Source organism: Desmodus rotundus, chromosome 2, assembly GCF_022682495.2.
Source record: "Desmodus rotundus isolate HL8 chromosome 2, HLdesRot8A.1, whole genome shotgun sequence".
In the NCBI taxonomy this organism is placed as follows: Eukaryota; Metazoa; Chordata; class Mammalia; order Chiroptera; family Phyllostomidae; genus Desmodus; species Desmodus rotundus.
In genome coordinates, this window is record NC_071388.1 from 206,518,317 (window position 1) to 206,541,365 (window position 23,049).

At 55.2% G+C, this 23,049-nt stretch overlaps 1 protein-coding gene across 1 annotated transcript in view; it reads right to left on the minus strand.

The window, feature by feature from the left end:
- Positions 1–15,730, minus strand: part of ASB18 (ankyrin repeat and SOCS box containing 18) — a 41,387-nt gene extending 25,657 nt beyond the window's left edge. Inside the window, exons 1-2 of the mRNA XM_053919452.2 lie at positions 15,550–15,730; positions 15,071–15,351 (exon numbers count right to left, since the gene is read on the minus strand). Coding sequence (XP_053775427.1) covers positions 15,071–15,265 — 195 coding nt within the window. The 5' untranslated portion in view covers positions 15,266–15,351; positions 15,550–15,730. The remainder of the gene's footprint in view (positions 1–15,070; positions 15,352–15,549) is intronic.
- Positions 15,731–23,049: the final 7,319 nt, after the last annotated feature.

Sequence of the window (23,049 nt, forward strand, 5' to 3'; positions counted from 1 at the left end):
CAGGGGTACGTCTGCCGAGTGAGGCCCTTTGTCCATCCTCCCCCAGATCTGAAGCTGCCCTCTAACCGGCTCTGGCCACCTCTCCACGCGGAGCGGTTGACCCGGCAGGGTTCTTCAGGAGGGGACAGATGCCTCCTGGAGGGTGAGCTATTTCCATTGTCATTACTCCATTGTCGTCCAGCTGGGGCTCGGGGCTGGTGTATTTATAACTCCTGTGGGCTCCAGGGTGATAATGGTCACTCGATAGGACCAGTGTTGCGTGACCGCTGAGACGCCAAAGTGCTCAGCCACCCCCGTGATTGCGCAGGGGTGGGCAAAGGCCTTCATGGCTGTCAGGAGACAAATAACACAAGTAGCACAAGAAGGAACAAGTCACACAGGCAGAACAGTTTCAGGTGCTAACAGCTTGGAACCTGCTTTTGCCCAGGGCCGTGTAGACGTGAACTCCACGGACAGACGCACCTATGTGTCTCCAGAATGGTTCCCTGCGGGCAGACACCCTGAAGTGGGCGGCCCTCCTCTCTCCTGCTTGGCGGGGTATCTTCTTGCTTTTGTCCCTTCACTCTCCTTGTTGCCATGACCACGGGGAACGGATGTGCATCCTGAGGGCTGCGTCAGCTCCGAGGACTTGTGAGAGGCCCAGCTGGAGACCATGAGTGACACTCCACACGAGGGTCCCTGGGAGGGGGTGGAGGTCCCACCGGGCAGGCTAGGGATTCGGAAGGGCATCCTCTGGGGCTCGTGGTGGTCTGTGGATGCCAGTTCCCGAGAACTGACCCCCAACGCACCTGCCTTGCTGCAGATCAGAAATGCCACAGTCAAAGAGAAAACGGTAAGAGACCCGCATTAATAATTCACTGGCTCCAGCTCCGCATAGGGCTTTATTTTGTAGTCTAAAAGTTGGTGAGGTCACTTTTTCTTATAATACAGATAATACACGATTCTCCCATCCTTTTTCTGACTCTTGTTTTTCTCCTGCTAGGAAGTTGGAAGGGGCCAGTGTCACTGGGCTATATGATCCTTTGCCGGGTCCATGGGCGTTACCTTAAAAACCATGTGACCAGAAGCCAGCATGGGGCACAGGCCCTGGAGAGTGACAGGGACTCCAGCGGAGGGGTGAAGGACAGGAGCCACCGCCCATCAGCGCCAGCCTCAGACCTGGGGTCCTTGGGACCTTGTTCTACATGGTGTTGAAATCAGACAAACAGGGATTCCCAGGAAAAAGGCCATAAGTCCAGGAATAGGGTTCATGGGCGGTGCCGTCTTCGTCACAGCTGAACTTCCTCAGCTCCCTCTTTTTCCGTGTCCCTCTCTCTCAAGCCCTTCCATGCCCAAAGCCACCTGTGACTCGCCCCTCTTCTCTCTAAGGCCCCGTAGCGGGAGCAGGGGCCCTGTGAGGTGCTCTCTTATTGCTCGGGCAGCAGACACAAGGCCCGCGGGCCGCATCCGGCCCTCCACCTTGTTTTATTCGCCTGGCTCCTTGTTTCTACCTGGCGGCAGTGCCGAGCTCCTTGCCCCTAGTTAAGGAGTAGGCACATTGATACAGTCCTAAAGTTACACTCGGCCCTTTGAAGGCAACCGCGAGGCTGATGTGGCCCCTGGTGAAGATGAGTCTGACAGCCCTGCTCGATCGGGAACAGTAACTTGGCCTCTTTTGTTGAGACTTTCTGCAATAAAGCGGGCACCCAGCAGATACCCTTGACCTTCCTGGGAAGGGGGAGAGGGCGAAGGGGACTTTACTGCATTGATAACTTACTAGAGATGTGCTGTCCCCTGCTACAGGCCGGACTCGCAGGGACAAATGATTTTCAGCGTGGGATACCTTACGCGGGTCTGGAATGCCCCGATGGTGCCTTGGTCTGCGGATGCTGTCCCCTCCGCCCGGCCTCATTGCCCCTTGCCACCAGGCTGGGCAACTCATTCTCCTTCCACACTCAGCTTAGCCTCCCTTCCCCTCCGTGGCTCGTCCTGATGTCCGTCCTCCCACCCTGTCCGTGGCTCCCAGAGCATGGCTGGCTCCTGCTGCTTACTTGTCTGTGCCCCCACTCGACCACGAGCTTCTGCTACCTCGGCGCCGTGGGGTCCTGGGTGCCCAGCACCGTGTTCCGCACGCAGCAGGTAAGTCCTCACCTGGAAGGTTGGAGAACAACTGGACCCGTCTCTTTGAAATATGCTCAACCGCTTGTCATTTCCCCAGTGGTTCTGCCTCTCATTCTTGGTCGCCTGCCGCCTTCTTCCCTTAGGGAAGAGCCCGTGGTTCAGCCAAGGGCAGGGGCTCCGATGGCGGGGGTGGGGTTCCACCCGAGATCTGTGGCCTCCCTGCGCGGCCCACTCTCCCCACGTGGGAAGGGGCCTTGCCGGCCCTTCGCTCCACACGGGCTCCCCGGAACCTCACTTCACGGGTGTTCAAGTTCACCTCCCTTTTCTCCGTGGCAGCAGCAGTGAGGACAGAGTCAGCGACATTGACGGGAACAGCGGGGAATTTCCCAAAGGCCGGCTCTGCGCCTGCCGCACTGCTGGGTGTGGTGGACAAACGGCGGTGAGGAGCGTACCGGCCATGCCTGCGGGGAGCAGACAGCCTTCCTCGCACGTAAGAGGCAGGTGGGGGGGGGGAGTGAGGGACAGGAACGCCATGGAGGCTGCTCGCAGTCGGTGTTCCCTGCGGTGAAGTCCCCTGCTCCTCCCTTCTCGACCACACTCCGCGCGTGCTCCACTCACTGCGGGAGCAGCACTCGTCCGGCGGGTGGGTCCTGTGTCTGAGCATCGTCCTTCTGCCGCGGGGTCTGTCCCAGCTGTTAGCAGGCACGTTCCTGCAGGACCGGTCCCTACGCGGCTGCGCCTGATCCAGCCTGAGCTTGCGCTTCCCTTCCAACCGCAGACGGTGTGCTGCGCCGTGGGCTATTTTTAAAAGGGGCGGGACACAGGGGACGGTCCAGAAGCGAGAGCCATTCCACCTGCGTTCGTTGCTAAATTTAGCTTTCCAAGCATTGCATTTGTCAACAGCGCCCCAAGTTTCCAGGCTTGACTTCAGTGGGCAGGGAGTAGGAATCAGAAAGACTTGGTTCTTTGTAAAAACTTTAAAAATAGCGCATGGCAGACAGCGTTGGTCCAGCATGTAGGACACGTGATTACGTCAGGAGCGTGGTACAGGCGTCTTTTTCTTTTAAAGCCTTCCTTGAGGACATGCTGATTGATTTTAGAGAAAGGGGAAGGGAGGGAGAGAAACATCGATCGGTTGCCTCTCGCACATGCCCTCACCTGGAATTGCCACCCAGGCGTGTGCCCTGACTGGGAATTGAACCTATGACCTTTTGGGTTATGTACAGAGTGATGCTCTAACCAACTGAGCCACACTGGCCAGGGAGGCGTCTTTTTTCTTTTTTTAAGCACAAGCATAGCTATATGCATGATTATTGTGTTAAAAAGCAAAACCAAACAACAACCACAACCCTGCCCCACAAATACCTGGAAACCAACCCATTCATTCATCTATTTCTTCATCAATATATGTTTGTGGAATATTACATTGGAAGGCGTGTTTTTAGGATTCTGAGACAAAAAGTGCCACGATCCTGCCCTCGAGGGTCGCACAGGAAGAAACACCGGCCAGAGGACCCCACACCCAGAGTTCTTCAGTCTTCCTTCCCACCAGTCGCACGATGTCCTTTGGTTACGGGTGAACCATGCCGGTCCCCTCCCCAGCGCTCCTGGTTGGGCTCCTTGCCTGCCGCACACCAACCCCGCCCACCACCCCTTGCTTGGGTTGAGCCATTTTTTCCTCATTTTTATCCTCCGCATCCTTCTGAGCTCAAAGCAAATGCCCAGCCTTCAAGAAGCGACTCAAATCTCATTTTCTCTGCCTACCCCAGTCCACATAAAAATGCCACTTCTTCCAAGAGTGACTTTCCGTATAAAGCGGCTGAGTAATTGTTAAAATCTTGGGCAGACTGTGACCGAGCAGCAGAAGAACCAGAAGCCTAGAGTTTTCATTTCCAAACAGGAAAGAACTTGGTTTCCCAAAGTTTAAATGGACATCAGCCCTGGGCAAGATCCCCAAGCAGGTGATGGAAAAGATGGGAAAATGGACTGTGAAAAGTGTTTAGAAAAGGGCATGGCCCCTCGGAGCTCTGTGGGTCCCAGGAACAAGCCCGGTTGGACTGAAAGAACCTTCTTTCCTGGCGCGGTTACTTCATAAACAGGCAGACGGGGTGCAGACATCCACACGCGTATTTTAACCCGCCAAGGAAGGTCTCGTGAAACCTTTTAGAGAAGATAGAAAAACCATGGGTCTTTCTTCAGGAAATTCTTGCTAAAAAACTCACCCTGGAGAAATAATACCCACGGTACCTGGACAGCGGTGGTCAAACCTTGGCTGTAACATGGAATCACCTGGGGGGCTTCAAAAGTGCTGGCTCCACCCCGCCCGGAGAGAACCTGGTGGGTGGGCCCAGGGTCCAGCCCGAGCCCCGGCACTGTCGGAACCCCCCCCCCCCCCCGCCCCCGCGCTTCGGCACACCGCCCTGTTTAAGTAGAATCTGTCTTCAGGCCGATGCTGTAGACAACACGGGTTACCGATGACCCGAGGGAATGGGTGGGAGCGTGGGGATCCTGTTGGTGGGTGATGTGGAGCAGGACACGGTGAAGATCCCCAAAGTTCTCAAGAGGCCCGAGCAATGGGCTGATGCCAGCACTGCCACAGCCCAGCACGAAACCCCGGCCCGTGGGGCCCATGGTCCTGGTGAACCAGGGGCTGAAGCTGCCACCTGCTGCTGGCGGCTGCCCTGTTTCTGGCACCTGAGGCTTCTTTCTCTTGTTTTTCAGTCCAGAGAGGTTAGCTGTGCTCTGGGTGTGTTTAGGGGCACAAACGCAGCAAATTATTTGACTTTATTTTAAAATGTTCAAAGCATGCCTGTGTCCTCACCAGAGTCGGGTTGAGTCCCCTTACTCACCGGGACCCACGGCTTCGGGGAGCCCCATGCTTTGCTTCCTCATGTCCCCCTGACCCCTGCGTCTGCTCCCACGGTACGTGCCCTGCCCCACCCCATGCGGGGCACAGTTAGCTCGTTTGGGTTTTCTTGGTCAGCTTGTCTGCCCACTAACAACACCCGAGTGAGTCTGGCCACTCTGCTGGAGATGTGAGGGGTCTACCATAGTCTGCAGAGCCCTGCTCCACCTTCGCTGTCCCCGCGTGCTCTCAGTGCCACTACCGCAACCTTGCCCCTCACGCTGTTTGTGTGGCTCTGCCCCGGTCAGTGGTTCCGCGCATTCTCAGGCCCTGCCGGCTTCCACTTCTACTCCGGGGAGCTGGACAAGGGGCTTCTGGACAAACACAGTGCCCGTCTTGAAAGAGGGGGATTCTGGTGAATATAATTTTCTCTAACTCGGTATGTTTAATGCTTTCAGTTCTTTAGATGCACTCTCAAATGGTGCTTATTGGAGGGAGGGACCTCCTTTATTTAGTGGGCCACGCAGCGCACTAAAGAAATGTAATTTCTGTGGCCTTTCGCTGCAGAGCAAGGAGTGAACTTGGAAGACAAAGACTCAAGCAGCACAGGGCCGCCGGCTTTGCTCTGGCTGACCGGGTGAGCAAGCTAACCCTCTGTAACAACTAGCCAGGCAGTCCAGTGTGTTTGAATGGGGTTTTGTAAAGAATATTTTGGGGACTCAAATAAGAAGCATAACATTTTGTCTGTAAAAGACATAAAAATTGGTTCCCTACACCAAGCCTTCGAGTGGAGGTAGCTAACAAGAGGGAGTTTTTGCTTTTGGATCAAATGAGATGAAGGAAGTAAAATTCACCTTGAAATTTTCCAAATGATCTCATTTGGTTGCTGAGTGGCTCCTCACTGCCTCTCCAGGAAACACCCATGTCTCGAATTTGTGGCATCCCGCAAATGGTCACGTCCAAACGGTAATTATCTTTTTCACGTGCTAGTGAGAGCTTTGCAGTCTGCCACGGAACAGGCGAATGATCTTCTTTCCCCAGAAGCGCCTGAGGACAGGCTCGGCTGGTGTCTGTGGGACAGCCCCGCCCAGTCTGAAATGGGGCGGGGCCAGGCTGCTTCTCCACGTGGGTCGCTTCGCAGGAGTCCCCGCCCTGAGCCAAAGGCTGCCAGCCACTGGCCCTGTCCTCGTGTTCCTGGGGAAGGGCGAACCTGGGGGTCCTTTCCTGGGCAGGCCACAGGGCAAACGTGCGGCTTCCTTCCGGGGTCAGGTGTCAAGGGGACAGAGGAGCTGGGCCAGGAAGCCGTTCCGCTGCGGACACGGTGAGCACCGTGCACTTCCTCCAGTACGCTGATGCACGTTGTCACGCTGGTCAGCCGCGCGGTTCTGAGTGGCCAGGCACTCGGTCCCGTCGGACCCTCGAGCTCTCCCGTGACTAGCCCCCGGTCTTCCACACCGCTTTCCAGTCTCACTCTCCCCATTTAACTTCTAACGGCCGCTCCTCCTTCGCCCCTGCTCCTTCCAGCTTTTTTAATTTGAAAAGAAAACAGTGAGCTGGGCAGGTGTGTAAGGCTCTGCTTGTAAGAGCTTCAGGACACATCCCTCCCACTCACCTGCGTGCGCTCGTCACACACACAGACACTAATGTCAAAGCCGTTAAAGCACCTCCACCTTCTGCCCGAATGACAGCATTAGCTGGGCACACCTCATTTCCCCCCGCACTACAACGTTTGACTTCCTCAGTTCAAGCGCCCCCGTTAATGACGACTTAAAGCGTCGGCACTGATTTCACACGATTAAGAAATCTCATTCCCGTTGTGTGGGAGACAACGGTACAGGGAGGAAAAAACAAACTTATTTTCGCAAACTTATTTTCCTGCAAAACAACAAAGTCACGTCTTGTCCTGAGCGGCATTGTATCCGAAGGTCAAGTGCTGCTTCTGCCCGGGGCCGGGGGGGGGGGGGGGGGGGTGCCGGGAGGGCTGTTCTGGAAGCTCAGAGACTAAGGTGCCCTTGAGCCTGCAGGTCCGCAGTGGCCCAGGGCGACAGAGCCATAGCCCTGCCCCGCCCTGCCAGCTGACCCCAGCGCACACCAGGCCACCAGTAAATGCCCTGGGAGGACATTCACCAGCTCTGGGGACCGTGCTGGAAAGCCTCTTGTTGCCGTTGTCCCCGATAAAGGTGACGGAGCTTCTCTACCCTGTCATGGGGATTTAATTACATGATAAAATTGCAGCTCCCGCCTCTTGAGACAAATTGCATGTTCAGACTGATTGTTTCTGTGAGTCTCACCCCGGGAGCCCAATACTCTCTTGAGGTTGGATGGGTCTGACCGCTCTGTCCCTTCTGGAAATGTGGTGTTTACTGATCCTGCAGCTAAGGCGGAGCTGGGGGTCCTGCGGGGGTCTCATGGCGGCTTTGCAGCTCTGCGTGGAGCAAAGTGAGGCCGGCGTTGTCGGAGTTCATTCTTTCTTTTTCTGTTGGCAAAATGTGGGAACTTTGAACTTCCAGCAGAAAGATAGGAAATAGACATTATAAGAAGTATAAGTGACTATTAAACACATGCACACTTTCCAACTAATTGAAAATGCAAATTAAAATAACAAGAGATCTTTGCCTAAAATTGTGAAAGATTTTTTTTAAATCAAGTTTTGGAAGAGCGGGCGACGCCAAGGCCGCCCTGGTCCGCATGTGAGATTCTATGGGGTGAGATTCTATGTCGTGTGGAAACATTCTCTATTGAGTGTGAATGCACAGGGCATTTCTCCTGTGCAGAAGCCAGGTGGGGGGGGGTAGAGACCCTTGCCTGAAGAAGTGTTAGCCCTGGCCAGGTGGCTCAGCTGGTTGGAGCACTGTCCCGCACCCCGAAGGGTTGTGGGGTCAATCCCTGGCCCAGGCACGTACCTGGGTTGCCGGGTTGATTCCCAGTCGGGGCGCATGCGGGAGGCAGCCAGCCTACATTTCTGTCTCACGTCGATGTTTCTCTCTCTCCCCCTTCCTCTCTCTCTAAAAGCAGTGAACGTGTTCTGGGGTGAGGATTAAAAAAGAAAAAAAAGAACTGTTACGCCAGAGGGGACAGAGCAGGTGAGGACAGGAGGGCAGGGAGACGGCCTGCGCAGAGGCCAAGGACGGTGAGGAGACTGATGGTGTTGCTGAGGTGGGGCTTGGGCCCGAGCTTCTCAGCTGCTTGAGGTAAAGGACTGGGGGGTTCCTCTTAAGTCCCAAATCGTCACAGACTGATTCTTTTGCAAAATACAATTACGATTAATTACAAGATAAAAGAAAATGGAAAAAGGATGTATGGTTACAAGTCCAGAAATCACACACGTGGACGTTGTGTTAACTGGAACTTCACTGCCCGTGTCCCTAAATCCTCACTATCGATGTCCACAGCGCACCCTATCAGTCCGAGCAGTGCCTGCCCCCGTCACCCTGCCCTAGTGCTGCTGCCACCCGCCGGAGTCACTGGCGTGGGGGGTGGCGGTGAAGGGAGGCAGGGAGAGAGAGGGGCGGGGCAGGTTAGCTTTAAAATTTGGTGGATACAGTGTTGGACAGTGGCCACCAGACTCTTTCTGTGGAGTGCCAGATAGTAAATATCTTAGGTTTGTTGGTCACACGGTCTTGGTGGCAATGACTCCTCTCTGCTACTGTAGCATAAAAGCAGCCACGCGAGATATGCAAATGAACAAGCATTGGCCGTGTTCCAATAAAACTTTATTTATGAAAACAGGCAGCTGGCCCTCAGGCCTTTGTTGGCCGGCCTTCTCTGTGGGCACTGGGACCCACCGCAGGTTTGTGGGAAGGAGAGTTGCGTGCCCCTGCAGGTACGAAACTGCTATCGCGCCCCTCCCTCTGCACACCTTTCCCTCCCTCCCCCTGGGAAGCCGGCTCCTCAGCAACAGTCAGTAAAGCACCCAGGTGCTCGGGCACACACTTGGCTCCTTCCTCTCGTGTCTCGTTTACTTCCAGTGTGGCTGAACTTCTGGAATCTGTGAATTGGTATCTTTCATCCAGTTTGGGGAACATTTGGTAATTATTTCCCTAGATATTTTTCCTGCTGCATTTTCTTTCTCAAACTCAAATGGAGTATGCCAGACCTTCGCTCTTGCCCGTAGTCCCTGCTCATTTGTATTTTAACCATCTTACTTTCTGTTCTTCAGGGTGCGTCCTGTCTGTGGCTCTGTTTTCAGATTCGCCGACTCTTTCTTCTGTCGCCTTTGATCTGCTGTTAAGTCCGTTGTCGACTGGAACAGGCCAGCCCCGGCTTCAGGGTGGTGGGTGCCACTGTACTGCCATCGGGGCTATGGGTAGAGCCAGCCAGCCGGGTCTCCTGGCACCAGTCTGCCCACTTCTGCCCTTTCTATAGATGCGAAAGTTTTTGTTTTTTCCAAAGTATACGATCTCATTTGATTGCTGAATGCCTGCTCACTGTCTCACTAGCGAACACCTACGTCTAGAATCTGTGGCCTCACACAACACAGGCCCCACTGCCCTGCCTGGGTTCCCCTCCCCCGATCCGCACACCCCATGGCCAGCCGCGTCCACGTCCTTGTGTGCATGCCCCCGTGTGTCCCAGGCTCGCTCCCTCTGCTGCCTTTACTTGGACCCGTCCCTTTCCACTGGGAGGAACACGTTCATCTTTGCAGGGCCAACCCAGGGGATTCTGAGTGTCCACCAGATGCTATTTGGCCTATTAATATGTATTACATCCCTACTGTGCACTAGGGCAGGGTGAATAGGACAAGGCCATTCCCTGTCCAACATCCGGTTGCTGCATTTGGTATTAGAAGATGAGGGGAAGTGGCAGTGGGAGGGAGAACCCGGCTGTGGGAAGCGTGTTTGCCATTTCCGAGTTCCTCCACGGTGTTTAGCCCAAGCGGAGCTCGCCATCGTGGGAGACTCCACCCCCCCGGGCAGGTAGAAAGCCTCTCCGCTGCACCCTCGTTTCTTCCTGTTCTCTCAGAGCTCTGCAGCGGGCGTGGCAGTGATGCTGATAGAAGCGTGTCATCAGCATACATTATTTCTTTATTAGCTTGCTTCTCCGTTTTGATTCTGAAAATATCCTGATTTAGTCTAATTGCAATTGCCCTGTGTTCTGGAGGCAGCAAGGGTTTAGACTTGGGGGGGCTGAGACTCCGCCCTGAAGGATTCGTCTTCCTGCTCTCAGGCTTTGAAGCCGGACCATTAGCTCCAAGGCAGGCATCTCATCTCAGCACCATGAAGCAGTCCGGGGGAGAAGAGAGCCCGGGGCGCTCGGTGGAGTGGAGAGCAGTGTCTTCTTTCTAGGTGGCGGGAGATGTTTTTCTGTATCTAAAGCCAGGGCTGCTACTGGAACCATTTTATCCCTAAATAATTTAACTATATTCAAAGATAATCTGATGTTATTGTAGGAAAGTGTATTTCTAATAAATTCCACTTGATCTGGGTGAATCAATTCAGGCAGCGCATAATTGAGTCTGTTAGCAAGGACTTTAGCAAGAATTTTGCAATCAGCGTTAATTAAGAAGATGGGACAATAATTTGTGCATAATTCCAGATCTTTTCCTGGCTTGTGAATCAAAGTAATAAGAGCAGCGCTCTGGCTGGTGCCGGGATACTGTCATTAGGTGCTGATTTATAAGTACTTAGAAAGGTTTAATTTCATTTTGCTCCGAGCAGGGGCTCCCTGCCCCCACACCCTTAGCTCGGGGCACGCGGCCGAGATGACAGAGAGCCTTCCCTGCTACCCTTCCCTGTCACGCGTGACCCCAGCTTCCCGGGGCTGGTTTCAGCCTGCAGCCGAGCACCCCACTCATTGGTCTGTGCTGTTCTTGATACTCACATTTGAAGTCGGAGACCGTGTTATTATGTTGCATGTATGCCTGCGTGCGCCTGTGCATGTGTGTGCATGTTTGCATGCGCCGTAGAGCCAAAGGGTTGTGCACAGCTTCGGTGGGGACATTTTTTCACGGATCCTCCTGCAACACACCTCTGGGTGGGTAGGTACCAAGGGCCCTTGACTACAAGCCAGGAATGTACCTGCGTAACATGATGCTCCGAACTGGCTAGTGAGTGGGCAGGGAACAGATGTGAACCTTACTGTCCCACCCGTAAAATGCGGCCACAGGACGAAACACAGGCACCGAGGGATGCCAGGAAGAGCGCTGGGTTCCTACCTTCCCCCCACCCCCTGTCCCGGCTGTGGGGCCTCATTCAGCCCCTCGGGAGCCACGCTGATGACAAGTCCTCACTGCACCGCGATCCTCTCTCTGCCTCCGCTTAGGGCTGGTTCCCGTTCTCACATGCTCTGGTCCGGGGACCCTTTCTCCCTAACAGTCAGGACAGGGCTGGCCCCGGTCACCCTGCTGCTTAGGTGGCAGCTTACAGCTTCTAAACCAGTTTCCCACCAGCCTCCAGGCAATACCTTCCCCACCCCACAGGCCTCCCCTTGAAGGTGGGCGGTCTACACCGGCCCTGAGAGGAGGCCCCAGGCTCCAAGGCAGCAGGGAGGTGGGTCTCCCCCGCACACCCATGTCCTCGGTTCCAGAACCCTAGTTAGTACACTTTGCAAAGACCCCTGTTTTCTTCAATGAGGAAGGTAAGGTTCAGAGAGATGGACTGGCAGGTTCAAGACCACCCAGGCAGTGGTCGACCCAAGTCAGGAGCGCGGTCACCCCACTGCTCCTGTGCAGCTGCTCCCATTATGCTGCCCGGCTCGGAGTTGCCGGCAGTGCACACGCTCTCATCACGGGTTCCAATGAGCCCCCTTCAGCCGGCGCTGTGTCCATCTGCCAGACAGCTAACGGTTCGGTCTGCCCTGGGGGCAGATCCTCTCTGGGGACGGCCAGGGGTAGTGGCTGTGGCCCTAAAGTCATGGCACGCTCAGCGTCCAGCATTGGCAACGCCGGTCCAGTGAGAAGTCCGATTCCGCAAACCACTGAGTATTGGCGTGTGGCCGCGTGGCCGCCACATGTTCACCCACACTCGTGCCCCACCTCCCCACGCGTGCCCCACCTCCGCACTCTGCGCTGCTGGGTGAGATCTCTTAATAAAAACCCAATTAGTAGTTCTTTAACTCGCTCGCCTCCAGATGCTTAAATGCCATTACCCCAAACACAAGAGAATGCCCCCGGTTTTCCATTCCAATCAAGAATTCAAGTAACATCTTGACTTGTGTATAATATATCAGCAGCAAACTCATGGGATGCTGACATCCTTAATAATAGCAATTAGTAATCAGTTGTTCCTTAAGTAGTTTGATTACACCAGTTACCAAATCGTACTGTCGATGCACTGGGGGGCAAGACGGGCCTCGCTGCCCCTCCCCCAGACGTCCTTCTGTCTCCCTTGTTCTCGGGGTGGCCGAGCCGATAGGCATCGGAAAGAGGCAAGGACAAATAATGCAGCTGTCAGAACACTATGCGGCAGAGAGCTGGCTTTAGCCGAAAGGGGAGTTAGAGACTCTGCAGAAAGACCAGCCCCAGAAGTGTCCGTGGCCAGGCAGGCTGTGCCCACCCCTGCCCCGCAGGGCACCCGGTGTCTGAGCTCCTTCTCAAGGTGAAGACCGGTGCCAGGAGCTGGAGACAGACAAGGTGAGGCAGGGGTCTCGCCCGTGAGGAGGCCGTATTTGAGTTTGGAATGTCCAGTGGGGACAGAAACGAGCGTGGCCCGGCCATGTGTTTCAGTGGCTCATGGAGACTGGCGGGAGGAGGGGTCTGCAGGCTGGGTCGGCCGGGTGGCCTTCCAGGGAGGCAGCCCTGTGTGCAGAGTTGGGAGGGGCAGGGTGGCCTCAGTGAGCACAGGAGGTGCTCACACGCCTGGGGGGTTGGGTGTAGCCCTGCGGGGGAGGCTCCTGGCACCTCGGAGCAGGTTCCTCATACAGCGCAGAGCTGGGGGTAGATTGTGGCGTTGAACTGGCCGGGCTGCCCTGCCAGAGGCTTCCTGGCCCTTCCCAGCATCCCACGGGGCATCCCAAGTCCAACCTGCGGGAGAGCAGGTGTCTTCACCAGGGCACAGGTGAGCTGCATCTTTGGGGGACTCCTGACTGAGGACCCTTCCCCTGCCTCATGCCTGCTGCCAGCCAGGGAGGGAGGGGGGAGGGAGGGCACGCTCTGCACTTTGTCTCACCAGCGGTCGGGGCTGCATTTTAAGTTGCCCGTGTGCACCGGAGGGACTTCTCCAGAAGAAGCCGTTCCCACCATTTTCTCACCTGGAGCCTCTTTTCCCCTGTGCTTTTATTGTGGCGCCCATGGGGACATACTGAAATGAAGTGCCATTACTTCCTGTTCTGCCTGGTGGGGGCGACCAGTCCAGAGACGAGCGGTCCCTGTGTGCTCCGGCTGACAAGCAGAGAGGACTTTTATGTTTCTTTGCTTATTTTTGCAAACTGTCGTGCTCTGAAAAATACCCAGAATTCTGTCAACCAGGTTGTCCTTGGGAGGGAAAACATTTCCTTCCCTGTTTCCCAGAATGCTTTTGGCAGTGTGACACTTGGCTCTTGGCACCCCCCCCCCCCCCCGGCCTGGGTGGGCGCCCCCAGCTCTGGCCCCTTGCCAGCCTCACGTCCCTTTGTCTTCCAGTTCCGCCTACCGAGCACCTAAATCCTTTACAGCGTCCATTCCCACTGCAGGCTCCCTTCCAAGGTGTCACCCCAAGCTCTGGCCACTCTTCGGACCTTCTAAAGACTCCACCTACGTGCCCGAATCCATGCATCTCTGGTCCCGGAGTCAGGGACGGTCCGCAGGGGCTCAGTGGGGCTCAGGCCTGCGTGGACAGGGCTCTGGTCAGAATCAAGGCATGTCGCTCTTTGTTTGGGCTCCTGACTCTCGGGCCCCCAACCGCTACCCGGAAAACCAAGCAAGGGAGACGCAAGGGACAGGCTCTCCCCGAAGACTCGAGCAGCTGCCCAACCGCAGGGGGAGGCAGCCGGGGGCTCCGCCCTCTGCTCTCGCTCTTCACCACCTTGGAGCTCAGGCCCCCCCGAGCAGCGACGCCCCAGGCACGCTCCCTTTCGGTGCACTTCCCGCTTGCTTGCCTGTGTGTTCACACATGTGTATGCATGTCCACATATGTGTGTTTATCTTGTGTGTGCACATGCACCCCGCACCACGGCGTGCATGTATGTGCCCGCAGGTGTGGCATGTGCATGTGTGTGCGTGCATGTGCACACACACGTGTGTGTTGGGAGGGAGCCCGTCCAGTGGTGGAGAGGAGCTCTGAACAGCACCTAGGGGTCAAGATCCCGCTGGCGGAGGGCGCCTTTGACCAGCTAGAGAACACGCGATACAAGTACAAGCAATCTCAGGTCAGGAAAGTGCGTTCGGCAAGTACGACACAGCGATTTTATGTGTACGGTGTGTGCAGAAGTCGCACAAACAGATCCAAGGAAACGGGAGACCCCGCACAAGGCCCTGACCAGACAAGCCCCGTGTGAAGAGGCCCACAAAGGAAGGCAGGGCCTGTGGACGGGACCTGCCCTGGGCGGTGAAGGGGGGCCTGGGACCCAGGTGCTCTCAGTCGGAGGACGCACAAGTGCTCTCAGAGAACACTTGGGAAGATCCCCTGTCCCTGTAACAAATACACCTTTCGGGAATTCATCCTACGGATACAACCCGAGTAAGAAAAAGTCCTGTGAATGCTGATAGAGGCGCTAATTACGCCATTACTGATAGGAGCAACAACAGAAACAGACTCCCCTCTTGTCCGTGTTCGCTTCAAGTATTCTGTGGTTAATCAGCTCGACCGGCGATTGAAATTCAGACGGCGATGCAGCAACGCGGCCGGCACGGCAGATACAGTCACCCGGCGGAGCAGAGTGCAGACTTACACGGGCAACGTGGTTCCAGGCGGGGAGGGGACACGCGGACGGTCGGCCCGGGACAGAGTGGACAGTGAGCGCAGGTGCTGTGCTGGGACGGCAGCGCCCTGTACCACACTTTTGTGTGGTGCTCGAGTCGACGCCGCTGCGACCCACGTGGGTCACACGGCCTGTGTGTGTGCAGATAGATGGAAGGGGCGGACAGCCGGGCATCTGTCGTTCTCCTTTTCACCCCCACCCTCCTCCCTCCAGCACCGGCCCGCCCGACGCCCACGTCATAGGTTACTTAGAGTCACACACAGGAGACTCGCTGTGGTTACCTACGAGCACCCCGGGGGGCAGCTGGGCTGAGGGGTCTTTCATCCAGTCGTCGTTGGCCAGCTCTATCACGGCGTCCACGGGCCGGACTTGACTGCAGACCACGTCCCGCAGTGCCTCGTCGTCCCCGGCCTCCAGCGCGGACCTCAACCTCCTCACCACGTCTGAGCTGAGCGGGTAGTCGGGCAGGCGGTCCGAGCCGGACATTGTGATGCCTGCGCAGTCGGCCAAGCTTCTCCTCTTCTCAGCCGAGTCCCAGGTCAGCAGCTGTGCCCGAGTGAGGCGTGGGGAGGCTATAAATAGAAGACACGGGCTTGAGTTACCGCCGCGGGGAGGGCCACCGGGCACCAGCCCTCCCTACCCCCCTCCCAGGCAGATGGGATTGAAGCTCCCCAAGGGCCCAGCTAAGGATCATTCTAGCGATGGGCAGTAGACGTGTGGGTGAGGGGTGGGAAGGAAGAGGGGGCAGTATCTGGAAGGACGATTCTCACAGGTGCCGCTGACCACTGTGGTCTTCTGTCAAAAGTGAGTCCCTGCCCTGGGACTGCCCAGCCGCTTCCCGGGACAGGGCTGGGAACTCGTGTTCTGTCGGAGGAAACTTTGTAGTGTCCCGCACGCTGGCTCCTTCGCCCCCTCTAAAAGCAGAGTCCACGGGACTGTAAGTTGGACAGAGTGGAGAGAAGAGGGGCAAAGCCCCTCTTGTTGATTTCTGTGCATCCCGGGGGGCAAGGAGGCTATTTTTCTCATGACTGGTGTGTCTGGTGGTCCAGGACCCCCCTGTCAGCCTGGCCCACAGCCTGGCTGCCCGGCGGTTCTCTGTTCGTTGAGGTGACTGAGGGGCCTGGGCTGCACATGCAGCTTTTAAGGGATTAACACATTTTTGGATTCTTTCTGAACTGGAAGTGTGTTTGCTGTGGGACACTGTGTGAGATGAAGGTGCGCATGACATGGATGGAAATGACGCCTTTATACACCGCGCTGTGATGGCCACGTACTGTCAGCCGCTCCTCTGTCACCACACGTGGACATCATTTCTTTTTTGTGGTGGGATGATTATGGTCTGTCTCTCAGCAAGAGTCCCCATGCAGGGCCCTGGCTGGCGTGGCTCAGTGGATTGAGCGCTGGCCTGTGAACCAAAGGGTCGCTGGTTTGATTCCCAGTCAGGGCACATCCTGGGTTGCAGGCCAGGTCCCCAGTGGGGGATGCGTGAGAAGCAACCACACAATTGATGTTTCTCTCCCTTTCTTTCTCCCTCCCTTCCCCCGCCCTCTAAAACTAAATAAAATCTTTAAATAAAAAGAGTCCCCAAAAGAGTCCCTGGTGGGAAGCTAAGGCACCACGGTCAAGGTCAGCAATGAGCAGGCAGCCAGAGCCTCCTGAGGGACTGCCTTCCAGGGCGCCAGGACAGAAATAACCCTGACGGAGACATTCTTGAAATCTCTGGCCACGGGCTCTGCCCAGAGAGGAGACAGGAACCCGCTGGCTCAGTCTTTGGTTCAGGCGTCGGGCCAACTTTGCAGAGAGTGTGGTTGGCCTTCAGTTCTTTCTTTGGCCAAAGAATCACGGGTGTGGAAAGAAATTTTTGAACCTGAATTTCCAAGCACACGTGCTCTGCAGCCCCGAAAGCCTTCCAGTGGAAGGGGACCCAACACCAGCACACCGGGCACACACAAAGAGGGGAGAGCGGCGGCCACAGGAAAGTGCTCGGAATTCGGTGATTTAAAGAACCAAGGGAGGATGATGAGAGAGTGCCATCAACTTCAAATCAGAAGGGAGGCGAGGAGGAAGCCCTTGTGAGGTGGATAATAAGGTGACAAAGCCTCAAAACCGCTGCTCGCCGGTCTTAATTACCAAGCGATCTGCTGGGTGTGTAATCAGAGGCTCATATGCTATGCTAATTATTCCGGCTAATTTTGTTATAATGCGATTCTTTATCAACCCTGCTATGTATAAATTAGGAATTGAAATGTAACTAACACAAATTATATTTAAGGCAACATGAATTTCTTTAGTTCAGTGTGAACTCTCCTAGTCTCTATTTCTTCATCTTTTCTTTTCTGATTAGCTCACGGGACCCCCCACTGCCCGCCCTGCCTCCGTCCCCCATGGCTGCACCCCCACTTGGGGGGGAGGGAACCCACACTAACGTTTCCCCCTTAACTTCTCCGAAACCTTACATTTGACCTTTTCCTTCTGTGAGTGTCCTAGGAAGTGCAGAGTGTATTTAAGCGATCAGTGGCAGGCAGACCTTGGCTTTCTCTGAATCAGAGAGAGGTCGCTTCATTGTTCTGCGTTAATTTTTAAGGAATCATTGATGCGTACCATGGTTCACGTATTTCAGTGATAAATGTGGTATGTGACTTATGTCAGGTAACGTTTACACGTGTTTAGATAGAGGACTAATAACCCAGATCCCATAGAGAAGCATAAGTGTTTTCTAGAATTTTCTACCTCACGTGATTTGCCTCCCACGAGGAGGGCAGGCTGGGGTGAAAGTTCAGGGAGCTGCATGGAGTCCACAGGCGTGCTGTCACGGAACGCCAGCCTGGGGACTTTTTCTCTGCCCATCCTCTTGCTTTCGAAGCGATTTGCAGCAAAATAACAACGCCGAGTGGGGATGGCGCAGGTCAGATCTAGTCTCAGACCCGTGGTAGGACAATCAGCGAGCGTCAGCGGCCCGCGGAGGGCCGTGGTCTGGGGGAACGGTCAGCCCCAGGCACTCAGACCCCACAGTGGCCTAAGGGACAAGCCCTGAGCACATCAGATGAACTCAAAGCGGCCTCGGCATAGTTCTGTGAAACGCATCCACTCGGTTTCCGAAGCTCCCGGAGAGCAGCTCCAACAACACACAGTTCCTTGCCCATCGGCCCCGGGGGGCTCTCTCAGCTTCTCTCTCTGCTCCTGTCTCACTTCCAGACCCAGCGACGCTCTACCGCATGGGTTACGCTGCGGCTTCCCCCCAGGCTGGGGCTCCAGCATCTCGCATCACCCCGCTCCCCCACACAGTCTTGCATGCGGCTCCCTAGCCCCGGAATCAGATGCGTCTCCCTGTGTCAGGAGCTTTTCAATTTGCCTGAAGATTGCTCTACTTGCCTTTTTAATGCATCTTTTTGGGCTTGACCACTGCAAGCAGACATTTGCGTGAACGTGTTTGCTGCTCTGCAGAGGGACTGGCCCGCCGTAACGTCAACCTGCGGCTGCGGGAGGCCACTTAGCAAAGTGGCCTTGGTCCACGGTCTTTAGGGACAGCTCCTTGCGCACTGAGAACCCAGGGGTCCCTTCATTTCCCGTGTGTCTCCGAAGGCTTGAGGCAGCGCGATGGGGTGTGGGCCGGGCCGGGCGCAGTGGAAGCCGTGTACTCTCTCGTGTCCTTGTTTTTCTGCAGGGACGTGATTTACGAAGGCACAGGGGTGGATCGTGTGGTGGGAGATGCGGACGGTTTCCACTAGTGTGACCATCAAAGGTGATGTGACGAGCGGATGAGCTTCCTCCAGCGACCACTTGGTGACCCCAGTCCGAGCCAGGCCCTGCTCGAGGGGCCGGCGCCATAGGACACTGTCTGCTCTGAACTCACCTGTAGGGCGAAGAAGAGGTGTCCTGGGCCACACATTGAACGTGTTGGGACACATAATCACACACACAAATCTCAGATGTTTTAAGTAAATTTACGATTTTGTGTTGGGCCACAGGTTGGACACCCCTGAATGGACTACGTAGTTCACGACCCACGACCTGCCAGCTCCCTCCTGCGGGTGGTGTGCGTGTGAACGCGGTTTCCCTCGAGGCAGATGCTGTCCTGTCACACTGCTGCTCAGGGCAGGGCGGAGGCAAACGCGGGCAGCCCGTGCGCTCCGGTCCGTGCGGTCCCACTTCTCGGCCGTCCGAGCCCCACAGCCGAGTCTGCGCTCTGCGATCGGTCCTCCCTCTTCCTTCCTGTTTTTTTTGACATGCAGCATCTGTGGTAAAAGACAGGGAAAGGGCCGGGGGCGAGAAAGACGGTGTGTGGTCTAAGGCAGGGACCAGGGGTGTTGGGGGCTTTGGGAACAGCTGTCGGGTGTGTGGGACTTGGATGAAGACAGAGAGGCCACTGCTGTGAAGTCACCTTCAGTTGCTGGACGGTGTCCCCTGATCAAGACGCCGTGTTCAGATGGGACCACAGAGTCACAACTTTTCAAGTTCTTCAGCTACTCACGGCTGCCACTGACGTCAAGAGAGGAGACGGGGGGCAGGGGGAGCACACTTCCAGCCCAGTGACATAAGGTGACACACTTGCCTCCTGAGAATTAAGGTTAAAGTCAACCTGGTGGCTGAGAGCACATCACCTCAGGGATGCAGAAAAAGTTTGAGACAGTAACCTGCTTTCAAACTGTCCCCTCCTCCCATGTCAGGTAGCCATGGAAATAGAGGACAAGGGCACGAATAGGGACTGTCTGTGTCAGTGGTTGAACCCGGGGCCGAGCGCATCACTGTGACGGAAATCTTGTGGGGACCCTGGGAGCAACGGGGCAGGGAGGGGGAGGCAGGGCTGGCCAGCTCCTGGAGGGCGCGTGGAGGAGGAAGGGGCAGGCCCTGCCCCATCAGCGGGTTCGGGAAGGGGCCCGAGTCCCCCAGTGCACTGGGGCACAGGCCCCGCATGTCAGGCTAAGCTGCATGGTGCCGGCCTACACCGCGTACTCGCTGGAGGTCGCATGCCTGTTTCAGGGTGGGGCACCACACTGCCCTTTGGGATGGTCACGTATTAAAAAGCAAACTAACCAACCAAACAAACAAACAAACAAACAAAAACCTTGGGAGAGACCTGCCCCTGCGGCAAAGCTGTGGCCACTTCTCCCCGACGTCTACACCTCTGTGACAGAAAAGCAGAATGTCTCCAAGGGTCAGCTCCATCCGCTCATCTCAGTCTCGGTCGAAAAATGCCAGGACCCAGACACCCACAATGGGTCCTCCTCTGTGACGGGCCTGGTGACCCCGACTCCCAGTGCGCACACCTCTGTGACCACCCCGTCCCCTGGGGGTGGGCTTCGTGTCTGCCAGATATTCTACAGCTGAAGTGACGGACTGTCACCTTGGAGACGAGGTGATAAGAAGACCATGGCTTCTGCTTGGGGTGAGCTCCTTGGCTCTCTCTGCATTGTTGTTCCTGGGGGACACCAGCCACCAGGTTGCTGTTGGGAGGTGCCAGTGGAGGGACCCGGGGGAAGGAACCAGGGAGCATCACATTGTAGGGTCTTGAGAGGGTGACACCCTCGTGAGACACATGGAGCCAGAACCCCGGCCCAGGCTGTGCCTGGGGTCCTGACCACAGAGACTGAGCGATTACAAACGTGTGTTGTTTTAAGCCATTAGGCCTCGGGGGTAGTTTGTGACACAATAGTATGTAGTGAACATACCACGTGGCCTAGCGCTCTGAGGAAGCCAGAGACCTCCCCGTCTCCCCCACCCCCGCCACGGTCCCCCCACTCAAGGAGAGGCCGACGGGGAGCCCCGATCCAGAGGGCGCAGTACTCTGAGTCATCAGGGCCAAGGTCCCATATGGAACAGAGTTGCTGCGAGAAACAAGGAAGATCGGAGAAGCCTCTGGGTGGCGTTGCCGCAGAGAACTCAGACAATGGCTGTGTCTGCCCCAGAGGAGGGGCAGGCGGCCCAGGTAGGTCACGCCGAATGGAATGGAACAGCTGTTTCAGATTTCAAAGTGAAGTGGACGCCGTGGTGGGAGGTGCGGAAACCAAATCAGAGATTCAGAAGACCAGGCAGAGACGCGTTCTCACCTAGACAAGGGACCGGAGGATACAAATAAAGCGAAGTATCCTTGAAGACAGGGTTAGGAAATTCATTACATTGTAGGACAAACAAGAGCAGAGAGAATACAATGAATGATTAAAGAAATTATATAAAATAAACTGTGCCGTAAACTGAAGCGCGTCTCCCCCCAGATTCACATGTTGAAGCCCTAACCCCTGCGACTGAACGGGGCCTGTAAGTCGCAAGTGAGGTTAAATGAGGTCATCAGGGCGGGGCCCTGGACTGACAAAGCCAAGGCCTTTATAGAGAGGGGCACACCGGGGGAGGCTCTCTCTCCTCAAGGACAGAGGAAGGGCCGCCGAGAGGACACTGGGAGATGGACGTGGCCTGCAAGCCAGGGGAAGAGGCCTCAGGGTGAAACCTGCCTGGCCTGCACCCTGGCCTTGACTTCCGGCCTCCAGAACGGCGAGGAATAAGATTGCAGCCCGGCCAGACTCAGGTAAGTTGGCCGAGCTGAAGAATGCCTTCTCTCCAAATGAAAACTCCCTCCACACACCTTCCAAAAGTAAGGTTTGTCTTTCGATGTGAAGCATCCTTCAAGAGACTTCCCGAAAAGATGCCAACATCCCTGAATACGCTCCGGTGACATTTTGGTCTTTTAAGGATAAAGGCACAGCTCAGAGTTTGCCGCAGACAAACCGGACGACCTCACGGGGACAGGTTTCTTCACACCCCAAGAAGACAGACAAAGTGGCCCCAAGTGACAGACAAAGTCCTTGCAGACAAAGCGGCCCACTATTTTATGTGCCCTATGTGGCTGCGGTAGAAATGTACCGCACTTCGCAGTGGGCACTTCTCGTCAACGACACGCAGTCTTTCCAATGCCCACACAGCGTCTGCGGTGGTCTGCTCACACCCCGGCCACACAGAAAACACCAACGCATTTCCACGGAAATGCATCTACAGCCTCCGCTCGCAAGTGAGCGAGACCGAAATACAACATCCTTAGTCAGCGGAAGTCCCCGGAGCACTTGACCCCAAAGACGAGCACAAGCTCTTCTCACGGGTAACGCAGAGGCTGTCGGAGAAGCCTGTGAGGGAGACGTTTCTGACAAGTGCCCACGAGGGCGGCAGCCGGGATGGCCAAGGTCGTCCCGGGCGCCGTCAGTGACTCGCTGGAAAATGAGGAAGGAGGGACCTCAGGGAACCGAGGCCTCGCATCAACAACAGAGACGGGAGCACAAAGATAAGTCCAAGGAAGCACCACTGTAGAACTGATACATTTAGGAAATAAACAGAATAAATAGAAAAATAGCCAAGGTGACTTAAAATCCAACATTATTTTGAAGAAAAAATTATCTGATGCAAGATAATAAAAATCCAAGATAAGAAGCACAAATACTGAACCTTACGGGAAAAGAGGCAATAAATAGATAAAAACCAGAATTTTGAATATTTAAGAAAATATGCAGGGTCTGGCACAAATAACACCCCCTTTTTATCACAGAAGCATAAGCATGTGATTCTGTAACATAGCAACATCACACCCAAGCACACCATGTAACATTTTCGGTGAAATGTTCAAATTGCCGCCCATCTCCTGCGAGACAGTCCCGCCCCCGACCAGCCGCACTCCCGCCGGCGTTCCTGCTGCCGGACCCTGTATTTTAACTCATCTGAGAGTCTTAAAGAAATGGGTGACTTTTCAGGAAAACCCCCCAAAACTAATCGGGAAAGTGTTGAAAAACACCGTACATTAATTTCGTCAATGGAATGAGAAAATCTGTCAAAGAAACACCCACAAAAAGCCAAATGAAACACACCCAACACAACAGCAGCCACAGCAGCCGCGGCTGACAAAGCCGCCAACATCGACTGCAAGTATAATCGCAAAGCCCTACACGCGACGTTGACAAATCAAATCCAGCCACGTGTTGAAAGAATAGTACGTCTGACCACCGAGAATTTACTGTAAGATTGCAAATTTTCTTTAGCTTGAAAAAATCTACTCATGTATTTTATCTCTTAATATGTCAAAGAAGAAAACAGTATCGCCATCGCAACAGGGGCTAAGTAATATTTTATAGCACGTATCATTTATTTCTCACTAAAACTGCTAGCAAGCTCGAACGAAAGGATGCTCCCTTACATGATAGAGGTCCTCTGTCTAAAAGTAACAACCAACTGCACATTTAGTGCTGAAGTTGAATATGTTTACTACGGTCGAGAACAAAGCGGGCGAGCTAACT